The sequence below is a fragment of the Canis lupus genome, chromosome 18, assembly GCF_003254725.2.
Source record: "Canis lupus dingo isolate Sandy chromosome 18, ASM325472v2, whole genome shotgun sequence".
NCBI lineage: Eukaryota > Metazoa > Chordata > Mammalia > Carnivora > Canidae > Canis > Canis lupus.
In genome coordinates this window covers 53,175,532-53,187,640 of record NC_064260.1, presented here as the reverse complement: position 1 = coordinate 53,187,640, position 12,109 = coordinate 53,175,532, and the positions used below count along the sequence as shown (strand labels likewise).

Below are 12,109 nucleotides of genomic sequence, written 5' to 3'. Positions count from 1 at the left end.
CCTTTTGTGGCACTAGTGACTAACCTGGCATTCCTAGAGAAATGGGCTCTTGCACTGCCAGTGTGCAGAACACAGCAGGCGTTATGCCCAGACACCCCTTCTTCTCTGGAACCTCCAGTGAAGGACCCAGGAGGGACAGATAGTGAAAGAGGACTGGCTACAGGCCTGGCAACCAGGAGAGGGGATTAATCTCTGTGGACCCCTCAGCTCATCCCAGGCCAGACTCAGCCTCTGACTCTTTTCCTCCAGAGTAAGTCCTGTGGAAATGGGAGTTTGTCACGTTGCTCCAGCAAGTCCAATGCTGTCTTCTGGTATCACTGTTAAAGACCTGTGTTTTCACCACCTTCTTCTTTTCTTTTTCTTCAATAGGATACAAGCAAAACTCCCTGGAATCGCAAAAAAAAAGGCAGAATAAGTACATGGGAACCAGAAATGCAACAGCTACTAAAACACCACTTAATAGTTATAACGTTATTACTTGTACTATGAAGGAACGTGCTCGGTGTCAGCTCGAGCTTGCATTCCAAGCTTCTTTTTCTTAATTTGGTGTTTTCTCCCCTCCTTTCCCTTTACCCTCAGTATCAAGCACAAGAATTGTTGGACTAAAAAAAAGAACTGATTATCTTAGAACCCAAAAGAATAAAGAGAGAGTCAAATTAATAGGATAAATCAGTACCTTAATGGTGGTGGAGCTTTTACTTGTAGCTTGAAAGGGGAGAGATTGGAGGTCAAGGAGAAAATGAAAGATAAAGCACTGCTCTTGGACTCTGCTGTCCAGTTCTCAAGGACTAGTCTTATGCAGCTTCCTATCAGAGTTTTACCCTTATTTTTAAGTTAAGAAATAATGATTAACTTATGAGGAAATTATCTGGGAACAAGAGTGGGATTCCTTCCTGTGGGTTTTTTGGCAGCCTTCTGATCCCATCTTCCTGCCCCACAACGTGAGCAGCTATTCCTACGGTTTCTCTTCACGTATTGATAAAACTTCCAACTGTATGAACAACCTGTAGATGATAGTGAGAGTTACTGATTCCTGGAATGCCATCTGGGAACCAAGGATGGACATGGCAGGTGGGGCTGGGATGACCCTTCCCTCCCACTCACCCCTAGGAAAGGAAAGTCTCTGCCATTTGGGAGGGTGGCATCTATGTCATTTCTTGTGGGCACCAGTTCTGAGCTTTAGTTTGAGGACTCATTCCTGAGTGTGCTTTTTCCTCCCTCTTCCCTGCCCACCTCACCTTGAGTTTAATAAATATGGTTGTACTTTTCTTATTATGAAATAAATGTCTGTAACTGCTGTATACTGCTGTAAACTTGTTAGAGAAAAAATAATCTGCATGTGGGTTCCTCAGTTGTTGAGTTATTATAATCCTGTCTCAGTCCATGGGGGGGAAACATTCTCAAGAGGTAAAGACAGAAACATAAAAGGCCTTTTTTTTGCTTTTATCTTTTCTCCACAGCTTCCTCCTTCACATGCTACATCCTTAACCTGTGCTCATCATTGTACCCTAAGGACCAAAGCCAAGCTGGCTTGAGAGGAGATAGTCTGTCTGTGGTTAAGAGACCACAGGTTAGTGTAAGAAAGTGTGTTCTGTAGTTCGTACAGAGTTTTTTAACTTTGAGGCTAGCTTATGAGTGTCTTACGTTTTGAGGGTTCCTTTCATCTTCCGACACATAAGATGTCTCAGCACCTTCGCCATGGCCCAGGGTGCTCCTTTTGAGAGTGTTTTCCAAGAAGTGTTAGGTGAGGGTGACCAGGTAGGGCAAGATTGTGATGGTGGGCTCCGTGCATGATTAAAAGATAAAGAACCACTCAGATGTCAGTTGGAGGGCAACCGGGAATCTGATTCCTGTTGAGAGCGATAAGTGTCTTTCTCCCCTCTGACGTGAAAATTCCGTCAACCTGAAAGAAGTCCTCTGTGAGTTCCTTCAGGTTGCTCCTAGTCATGATAATCCAGAGGGAATGTGCGCTGGTGACTTTAAAGTAAGGGCTATAGTCTTTGACGGTCCCTTAGCACTGCAACTCTGTAGAAGGTAATGGAAGTTTTTTCCTTCTACTGTTTCGGAAAAGTTACTTAAGCATTTAGACGGGTAAAAGGTACCCTTGCCTTACTCCCATTTTATTAGCCCCCTACCCCCCCTTTTCAAATTTTAAGCAAATTTCAGTCAGGAACACATTCTCCAAGTTATTTTGCGCCCTCCCAGGAAGTCAGTGCACTGATCAGCTTTTTGGGCTTCCCCTCCAAAGGACCTTTTTCTGCACTGGAAGCCTCCATAGCTAGCCCTTTTGTTTTGTTACTGCTGTGTTTAGATAATTGGACAGATCTTTGTGCCACACAGGAATTTTTTTTTTTTTTTTAAGAAAAGCCTATAGATGAACTATTACTAATGAAACTGTGTGCGTGTATGTGCGTGCAACATAAAAATACAGTAGCACCTAAGGAACTTAGGTCTTGGTTCCTGTAAAACTGTAAATTGATGTGGTATTAATAAAAAATGAAAAAAATAACACAGTAACTGTGGTGTTTTTCTGCTAACTTTATTCTTTATACACAGTTTGGGTAAAGTAAGAACCAGGCTTCCACCAGCCCCCATCCCCACTCCACCTTTGAGGCTTTAAAAAGCAACTAATAGTTGATACTGGTAATGATTCCCAAGGTTGCAGAACTTCCATAGTGGAGCAAAGCTATGCATTTGGTTTCTGAAAGATCACAGAAACCCTCTTAGGAAGTGACCTTAGGAAGAAGATGAGGAGTGGAAGGTGCCCGAGGGTCAGCCGGCCCAGTTCAGCTGCACACCAAGCTCGGAATTGCCCACCTGCAGCGTGAAGCAGCCGATCCATCACAGCCACAGAGCACTTGGAGGCAGTCACCTTGGAAAGTGGAGACTACATCTATCAAGGCATTGCTGAAAGAGTTTTATCCCTTCAGATCCATTCTTCCCCAAAACTAAGGCTGCCATGACCCTTAAGCTGGATTTCAAAAATTTATTCAACATACCTCTTAGAAAACTTAGGCTGAAATTTTTAAAAAATAACTGAAGCAAACAACTTCACAAATACACATACAAATGTTTGAGTAATGTCACTAACGTGGCGTATAAATATGGATTCAGAGTAACATTTACATATTGGCCATAATAGCAAGCATACCATTAAAAAAAAATTCATGAAGAAACTTCACCTGTTCATGTCAGACTCCCAAGGCAAGGAGGAGGCACAAAGAGGAGGACCCCCCTGACCCCCCCAACCCGAGAGGCCAGAGGGGCTAAGCAGGGATCCCTACAGTGCCAATGAGACCACTAGCACTCCACAATCTTCAGCTTCACGATCATTGGAGCGCTTATCAAAAAGGATTGCTGGGTGCCACCCCAGTGATTCACCAAGATGGGGCCCAAGGATTTGCATTTCTAGTAGGTTCCTAATGGGATGCTACTGGTCCGATGGCCACACTTTGAGAACCCCCTGGAGTGCTTGGGTCTGCCTCTCAATGAAGACATTCATTCCTGTCTTCCCTAAAGCCCCTGTCCCTGCCTGTCACAAGGACAAGCCATCCCTAACTGGCTCTCTGTCCTGGCTTACCTGAACTTCGGCAGTGGACTTGGGGTGACCATAATTGGTTGCCCCAATCTGCCTTCTGGTTTTGAACAGGCAGGGTAGCAATATGGTAAGATACTCATCCTGGATCTGAAAACACGCATTGAAGGAAAATAAAAGAATGGCAGTGCCCAGGCTGCCATTCTTGATCCCATCCATGATCCCTGTTCTCAAGCTTCTAATACTGACTCAAAAATCCTGGAGGTTCGAACACTGGGAATTCGCTTTTCAGTCAACTGACAGCTGATACTCTATTTCCTGAATCCCTGGTGGCTCCTACCAAAAAAGACAATGCCAGAGCCCCTGCCCTACTGGAGAGACCAAGGGACAGGTGGCTGCCAGCCCTACTTGCGGAGGTGTGATGGAGAAGGCTGCTGCCCAAACCCTGGAGCTGAAGCCTACGGTGGCCAGAGCCACCCCAGAGAGCACTGCTTTCAGGGGGGCCGCAGGTCTTCACCACCCCCAGGAAGCCACGACAGCGCTGAGCAGCCTGCAACACCCAGCACGTGCCATCCTTTCGCAGGCCCAATGGGAAAAAAAAATTTGACCAGAGATCGGGAGGCAGTGTGGTGTAATGCAAACACTCTGAATCCGGAGTCGAGATTTTCCTTCTAGTTCTATACTGTTCCTACCCGGCTGTGTGTGATCATTGCAGTCTCCATACGTCACTACCTGTGAAAGGGTCGAGGGGGCAGGTACTGATTGATCTCCAAGATCTTTCCAACTCTGACAATCCTGAATTATATAAAAATGCTATAAAATCCATGGTATAAAATCCAATTCCCATCAGGAAGAGTCAAGGGGACTGGGCCTGAGGCACTTGAACCTTGGGCTCCAGCCTGGGGGTGCTGGGTTGAGGAAGGGCTTCCTCCTTGCTGTCTGCTTTCCCACCCAAGGAGGCGAGGCGCCCCCTCTGCCTCTGGGTATTGCCCCCACGTCCCACAGGCTCGGCTCAGCTCCCCACTCTCAGGCTGTAAGACCAAAGGAGGCGGCCTGGCCATGTGAAAAGCAGACACTGGGGCCCAGAGATTCAAGCAGAGGCCTGGAGTCACACATTAGTGTAGGATGTTTGCGGTCCCCCCATCCCCACCTCTGTCCTCACTCCTTCCTCCTTTAGGTCCTTCCTCCACCACCTCACAGCTTATCTCTGATACACGTATAATAAATAAGACATTTGCACATAGGGGTGACTGGGACAGCTCTCTCCCCGCCCCTCCCCCTCTCATATAAAAGCATTAAATACAGTTTCAAAATAAAATACAAAGAGCAAAAAAGGCCTGATCTCGGGGCCACCTGTTCTCCACAGGAGAATGAATCTACACATCCCACTCGGACCTGCCTGGGAGATCGCGGGGCCCCGGCCCGGCCCGGCCCCAGTGGGCCTGACGCTGCCGCTGCCGCTGCCGCGGGGAAGAGAGGAAGGCCGAGGCCCGGCCCCAGGCCCTTGGGGGCTGAGAGTGGGTAGCACGTCCGCCGTGTACAGAGGGGGGCAGGGAGGGGACAGGAACAGGACGCCAACCGCCGGGACCTCCAGTGCCCCGGGCTCGGACCCGCGGGGACCAGAGAGCCGGGCTGCCCGACTGGGCGTAGCGGGGGGTAGCGGGGAGGCGGAGGTCAGCAGAGCAAGGGGGGAAAGTGCTAATCCCTTGACGAGACCGGGGTGGTGCCGGCGCGGCAGGCGCGGGGCGGGCGGGAGGGCCCGCGGGGGAGGCCGGAGGCTGCCGGGCCCTCCCCCGGCTCCGCCCCCACCCCCGGGCCGCGGGCTCACGTGTCCGCCGCCGCCCGGGCGGGTTCCCGGGCCCCGCCGCCCCGCCCTCCGCTGGAAGCCGCGCCCGCAGTCCAGGCCTCCCTCCGAGCCGCCGCGAACACCAGCGAGGAGCGCGCAGCCGCCCCCGGCCGGGAGGCCGTGCCTGCCCGCGTGCAACGCCGCAGGGAGCCCCCCGCGGCCCCCCGGCGCTGCCCCCACCCCTGGGGCCTTAATACTGAGCATCCCCACCCCGGCGCCGGCCGGAGCTGCAAGCCCTCGGTGCACGCGCCTGGAGGCCGCGGCGGCCTCTCGGGAAACGTGGGGCCCAGCGCAGGGACGGCCGGGGCTCCGGGGCTCCGGGGCTGGACCGACCGGCCCAGGGTGCGGTGGGTGGCTCCGGGGCGCCGAGGGGAGGCCGGCGACCCCACCCAGTTCCGATCTCCGCCCGGCCCGGCCAGCGGGGCGGGGGGAGGGGGGGCGGCGGCGGCGGCGGCCAGGGCCGCAGGAAGCGGGGTGTCCCGGCCCGAGGCCGCAGAGCGCAGGGCGGAGCCGCCGCGCGAGCCCGCTACGCCCGACAAACGGCGCCCGCTTTGAGGTCCGCGCCGCCGTCGCGCGGTGCAGGGGCGGGCGGCCCGAAGCCCTCGTGGCCGTAGCAGCGCAGCGCGGCCTCCTCGTAGGCCTCCAGGATGGTCTGGCGCTCCTCGGGCGTGAAGTCCATGGAGAACGGGTGCACCTGCAGGATGTGCCGCTTGATGGTGCTGACCTTGAGCGTGGCCAGCGCGCCCCCGCACACCATGCACACCAGCCCGCGCCGGCTGCCGTCGTAGTCCATCAGGTACTCGCCCCGCCAGCGCGGCTGGTAGTTCCGCCGCTGCTCTCGGCTGCGGGGCGGCGGCGGCGGCGGCGGCGGCGGCGGCGGCAGCGGCGGGAAGGCGAGGCCCCCGGGCTCTGGGCCGTCCTCGTCGTCGTCGTCGTCCTCGGGGGGCCGCTCCGATGGCTCCCCTGGGGAAAGCGGGGCGTCGCCTAGAAGGGGACAAAGGACCGCAATGGAGCGGGCGCAGGACAAGCCGCCCGCGTCTCGGCCCCAGAGCGGCCCAGCGCGCCCCTCCGGTCCCGGCCTCCCCGATCGCCCCTTCGGCCTTCGACTGGCACCGGCCCCCGCCCCCGGGCGCTCCCCGCCCTCCGTCCCCGCCCGGCCCGGGCCCTGCCCGCGGCCCCGCGCCACCAGCTCTGGCCCTGCGCCGGCTCACCCCACCACTCCTCCTCCTCCTCCTCCTCCTCCTCCCCTCCCCCCTCCTCGGAGGCTGCGGCTGTAGCAGGGGCGGCGGGGTTCCCGGGGGGCTCGGGGCCGGGCAGCCCCAGGGCCGGCAGGTGAGCGGCCTTCTCGCTCCACTCCCGGGCGATGAGGGCCTGGACTGGGCCGCGGAGGCGCGTGGAGCCCGGGTGGCGCTGGCGGATGTGCCGCTGGACGGTGCTCATCTGGAGCGAGGCCAGCGCGCCCCCGCACGCCAAGCACACCAGGCCGCGCCGGCCGCCGTCCAGCTCCACGAGGTACTCGGGCCGCCAGCGCTCCCGGCGGCAGCGGCGGCGGCGGCCCCGCGGAGACCGGCCCGGGACCCCCACCCCCTCGCCCTCCTCCAGCTCCTCCTCCTCTGCGGGCCTGGGCCTCTCAGGGACCCAGACAGCCTCTTCCTTTTTTACGCCTGGGCCTGGGGGACTGAGGTCCCGAGAGGAGAGGGCTCCAGCAGTGGGGGCGGGGTCCAGGCTCTTTCTGGTCAGGTCCTGGGGGACGAGGTCATCGTCTGTTGGGGAAGGGGTGAGGGAGACGGGCTCAGCCTGGTGGCAGGGTTCCCTTACCCACGCGGAGGGGTCCTCACCCCAGCCCCAATCTAGAGGCCCCAGCGGTGTGGGGGTGAGGAGGGGTATCTGTGTGTCTGTGGGTAGGTAGATGGGGATGTGGGTGCATGTAGACAGGAGACCCTCCCGGTTTTGGCCAAAGACCCCACTTTGCAGCCCTAATGGGCCCCGCACCTGCTGGGGACCGAGTGAGCTCAGACAGTATCTCGGGCTGGCCACCCCAGGCTTGCAGCAGGGCACTCCGCTGGGGGCCACTGAGCCCCAAGGAGCTGGGGTGCACCTCGAGCACGTGGGCACGGATGTCGTCCAGGTGCAGGCTGGGCAGTGCCCGGCCACAGGCCATGCACACCAGCCGGTTCCCCCGAGGGTCATAATCCATGAGACACTCAGCCCGGAACCAGTTCTGCAGGGACTCCTTCAGCCTCCGGTCCAGCTGCCGCGCCCCCAGCCCCCTGCTGTCCCCAGCCCTGCGGGAGGCTGAGAGGCCCCGACACCGAGCCCTGGGTGCCACTAGGCCCCCTCGCTGCTGGCATCGGCTGCCCTCATCGGCTGGGGCTTTGCCTGAAAGGGTTGGAGGGAGGTAAGGATCTGAGATGCTGGCCCTCCAAGGAGCCCCCCACCCACCCACTGCCACAGCCAGGTCCTCGACAAGCTGGCCTCTCCCTGGCTCCTGACTGTGTGCCCCCAGCCTCATCTTTGCCCTGCTCCTCCTCTCTCCTCAGGCCTTACCTCCCCCACCTCCTAATCCTCCTACACACAGACCTGAAGCTCCACCCACTCCCCCCCCCCACACACACACCCAGATTCTAGCCCCTTCCCTGGACTTCCCTTTCCAGCACCCTCTACTCCCTGCCTTTCCCCAGCCTATCCCCCCACCCTCCCAGATCCTTCTAAAACCACGGAAGGCCAAAACTATCAGGGGTGTTGCAGACCCCTTTGTCTCACTGTCCCTCCCCCAATACTGTACAGTGACAAGGGCAATAGGCAGACTCTCCCCCCCCCCCGCCCCCAAAAAAAAGAGCAATGGCTTACTCCAGAAAATAAGTTAGCTGGCTGAGAAGCCAGGGCTGGCCCCACCTGGCCCCAGCCGCCACCCAGGTCCCTGCCTCTCCATGTCCTGTGTTACCTGCACCCTTGGGTGGGCAAGCTTGCAGGCTAGCCCCCTCCTCTTCCTCTTCCTCTTCCTCTTCCTCCTCTTCTTCAGCCCCCTGGGCCCCCAGGCCCTCGGACTCTCCACAGGCCCCCAGCCCCAGGTGGGCATCCCAGCTGTTGCTGATAACTTCCTTCTCTCGGGGACTCCAGTGCAGGGAGTAGGGGTGCTTTTGGCGGATGTGCCGCTTGATGGTGCTGAGCTTGAGAGTGGCCAGGGAGCTGCCGCACACCATGCACACCATGCCGTGCCGGGCAGGGTTGAAGTCCATCAGGTACTCCAGTCGCCAGTGGTCGTGGTAGTAGCGCCGGTGGTCACGGCCGGGGATGCGGCTCTTCCCAGGCCTCGAGGCCCGGGCCTCACAGTGGTCTGAGTATTTCCTGCCTGAAGATGCTGGTCCCCTGACCCTGGAAGAGGGCAGGGGGGCACTCCCCCAGGACCCCAAGGCACCCCCTTCCAGCTGAAGATCTTGCCCTGGGAAGGGGAAAGGGGAGACAGTTTTTCAATGTCCAATACTTAAGAAATGAACCCAGGGCTTGGATTTTGCAGAGAAAGGGAGGTGGGAGAGCCCAGAGTTAAAACACTGGCCCTTTATAAAGCGTGAGGACCCTTTTAAGAGAGGACCGCAAACAAAAGGACGCAAGGCACACTGCTGAGGAAAGAGCTCTGAGTTTTTAAAAAATCAGGTGAAGGCCAAGGAGGAAACCAGCTCTGTATGGCCCCCTTTCTGGCTGAGGGCTGTAAGGGTGAAGCCAGGAGAGCAGCATGCTGGGGCGGTTCCGGCCGAAGCAGAGCGGGCAGCGGAAGAACAAAGGGGGCATCTGTCTGCAACCAGGGCTGCACCCGGGACCCACCCGTCTGAGGCCCCCCACCAGGAGGGCCCCACCCAAACATTTTCTCTCTTTTTCCAACAGTGCCTCAAATGCAGCCTTCTGGGAGTTCCATTTTAGGGGGTGCTAAGCATTGTCAGTTCCCCAAATATAGGCCCTCATGGGAACGATCCCCATGACAAAGCTGTCAACACCTCCAGGGAAAAGGAGTTTCTAGGACCCTGACTTCCCTAGAGTCTGGGAGAGCCTATGACCCTGCAAGAGGATGACAGGAGGGCCACCAGAGTGGCTACTGAAAATTCTGCAGAAGGGAGTGGCCACCACCCACTGGAGCCCATTAAGTCTTTCTGGGGATTTATATTTTGCTCTGGCAGAGAGCCGGCCACTGCCCAGCAATCAAGGGGCAGGCACGGGAGAGGCCCAAGTACAGCACACTAACCCAGTGGTGTTCCCTTTTGCCAAACAGGCACCCCAAGCAGTACCCCCACTTTCCCTGCAGCTTGGACCCTATTTTATTTAGAAAAGAGTTTCCTGGCCACATAAGCTTAATGGAGGAGTGTGGTCATGCTCCCACTGGAGAATCTCGGGGTCAGAGAAACAAAAGACAGGACCGGAGAGGGCTCCTGTCACCATTGTGTTTTTTGTTTGTTTTAAGTAGACCCAAAGAAAAAAGCATCAGCTTCAAAGCCAGAGACCTCCGTTCCAGTGTGGGTTCACTGCTAACTTGCTCTGTGATCTTTGATAGGTCATGTGGCTCTCTGGGCCTAAGCCTCTTTGTCTGAGAAGGCACTGGAGAGCTAGCTGGTCTCTAAGCATCCTTCCAGCGCCGGATCTAAGCTAGTCTAAGGTGGGTTGTCCCTTTAAGAGCCAAAAAAAGGGGGAGGAGCTGAGATTCTTTAAAAACAAAAGGGGATGGGGAGTTTCTGGGAGGGGAGCTCGGAGATAAGGGCACAATCTCCCCAGCCCGGCCTGAGCGTCACGGGTCTTAAGGCGGCGACCCTGCGGCAGGGGAATGAAGAAACAGTGTCCTCTGAGAGCGATCGGGGAGGACGGGCTGGCCCCACTGTAGCTGACAAACTGTGGCAAAAAGAAGGGAGGCGATAACGCGCGGACAGGAGTGGGTGTCCGCCTTTGTGAGCGAGCCCATCCCCGTAAAGACTACCCGCGGGTGAAGGTAGTGGTGGGCCCCTCGAGGCGCAAGCCAGGCTCTTTCCTAGAAAGAACGTGGTGGGAGGGGGTGGAAAAGGTTTCCTGTCCGTCAGCAAGGCCACGGGAGGGGAGGGGAGGGGAGGGGAGGGGAGGGGAGGAGCAGCCCGACTTAAAGCAGCGGAGTTCCCAGCTCAGCCCCTCGGGCGGGGTGGGGGGAGGCCCCCCCGAAAGGGACCCGCTGTCTGGGCCGACTTTTAAGAGGCAGCCGGATAAGGGAGACCACCTGGGAGTCTGGAAGAGAAAGGGGCGGGGGCGCAGGTCCGAGAGCGCACAGCGCGCGCCCCGTGGCGTCCGGCCCGGCACTTCGGGGGCCCCACTCCGGCCTGGCCTCTAAGGCGGGGGCCGCGGGGCCCTTTAAGGGGGAGGGAATCCGCCCGAGCCCCGCGGGCGGACCCCGGGAGCTGGGCGGGGGGCTCCCCCGCCGGCCCTGCAGCCACGATCCGCGCCCGCCAGGTGGCGCCCCCGGCCGCCCTGCCCGCGTCCCCCCCTTTGTTCGGCGGCGGAGAGGGGCCCGGAGCCCGGAGCCCGGAGCCGCAGCGCTCCCCTCCCCCATGCCGGGGCCCCCGCCCGAGCCGCCGGCCCCAGCTCTTACCGCCGTCGTCCTCCTCGGGTTCCGCGCCGCCGCTTGATCCGGCGGGCGGCAGCCGTCGGCCCCGTGCCGAGGCCGCTGCTGGCCCGGGGCCGCCCCTGCCGCCGCCGCTCCGGCTCCGGTGGTCCCCGCCGGGCTCCATGCGCTGCGCTGCGGAGCGGGGCCCGGGGCGGCGGGGCGCGGGGCCGCGGGGCCGGCGGCGGCCCGCGCGGGGCGCTCGGTGCTCGGGGCCCCGGGGCGCGGGGCGCATGCACGGGGCGGCCGGCCGCACGGACGGCTGGCTGCTCGCTCGGCGGCGCGGGCTGGACCGGGGTGGGGACTCCTGTCTGGGGCCCCTGGGGCTCCTTTAAGGGCTCCTGGGTAAATTTAAAGGGGCCGCGCGCTATTTCTTCCTGCCAGCTCGCGGGGGGCTGGGGGGAGAGGCGGGAGGCGACGAGCTGGCCCGAGGCTCCGCAGCCGGCGCCCGCCCCGGACGTTGGGAGCTCAGACCTCGCCGCGCTCGCGGGCCCGCGCCGCCGCCTCCGGGGCTCGGGTCGCGGCTCCCGAAGGGTCGCCGAGGTGGCGAGGGGCGCCCGCGTACGCCGCGACGCGCTTCCACCCGGGCTCGGCTCGCAGCCACTGCCCCCTCGGGGCATCTCAGCGCCCGGCGCCCGCTGGGGACCGCCTGGTGGGAGGCCCGGGTCCCCGCCGGGGCTGCCTCCCCCCGCGCGAGCTGGGCGCGGGCCCCAGGGCCGGCGCGACTGGCAGGGGCCCCAGATGGCCGCGGCCCCGCGCGGAGGGTGGAGCCGCGGGGGCGGCCGCGCCCCTCCCGCGGGAGCCGCCCGGGAGCGCCGGGAGTTCGGGCTCCGCCACTGGCGAGGCGGACGGGCGCAGCTCCCCGGGGCGGCCGGGGGCGGGGGCGGGGGCCGGGAAGAGCGACGCGCGGCAGACGGAGAAGTCGGCGGTGCCGGGGCCCGACGCTGCGGGACGGAGGGGGCCCCGGCCTGGGAGCGGGGAGGAGAGGGCGTGTGCGCCGCGGGGACTCAGGCCCCGGCCCCCGAGAGGCCTGCGAGTGCCAGGCGAGGCCCTAGACGCGGCCCCGGAACCCCCCCCACCCCCACCCCGCGCCCGGCCGCGGGGGGCGAAGAACCCC

General features: G+C 60.4%; 2 protein-coding genes across 4 annotated transcripts in view; one reads left to right on the top strand and one right to left on the bottom strand.

The window, feature by feature from the left end:
- Positions 1 to 2,509, top strand: part of RTN3 (reticulon 3) — a 57,726-nt gene extending 55,217 nt beyond the window's left edge. For all 3 annotated transcript variants that reach the window (XM_035701737.2, XM_035701739.2, XM_035701738.2), the window contains one exon: positions 370 to 2,509. In XM_035701737.2, coding sequence (XP_035557630.1) covers positions 370 to 415 — 46 coding nt within the window. In that variant the 3' untranslated portion in view covers positions 416 to 2,509. The remainder of the gene's footprint in view (positions 1 to 369) is intronic.
- Positions 2,510 to 2,523: 14 nt separating this feature from the next.
- On the bottom strand, positions 2,524 to 11,703 carry ZFTA (zinc finger translocation associated). The gene is made up of 5 exons (XM_025446438.3): positions 10,981 to 11,703; positions 8,326 to 8,823; positions 7,374 to 7,760; positions 6,593 to 7,144; positions 2,524 to 6,365 (listed from the first exon to the last, which is right to left on the bottom strand). Exons 1-5 carry the CDS (start codon positions 11,225 to 11,227, stop codon positions 5,908 to 5,910), a joined length of 2,142 nt encoding a protein of 713 aa, XP_025302223.3. The 5' UTR covers positions 11,228 to 11,703; the 3' UTR covers positions 2,524 to 5,907.
- Between the last annotated feature and the right edge of the window lie 406 nt (positions 11,704 to 12,109).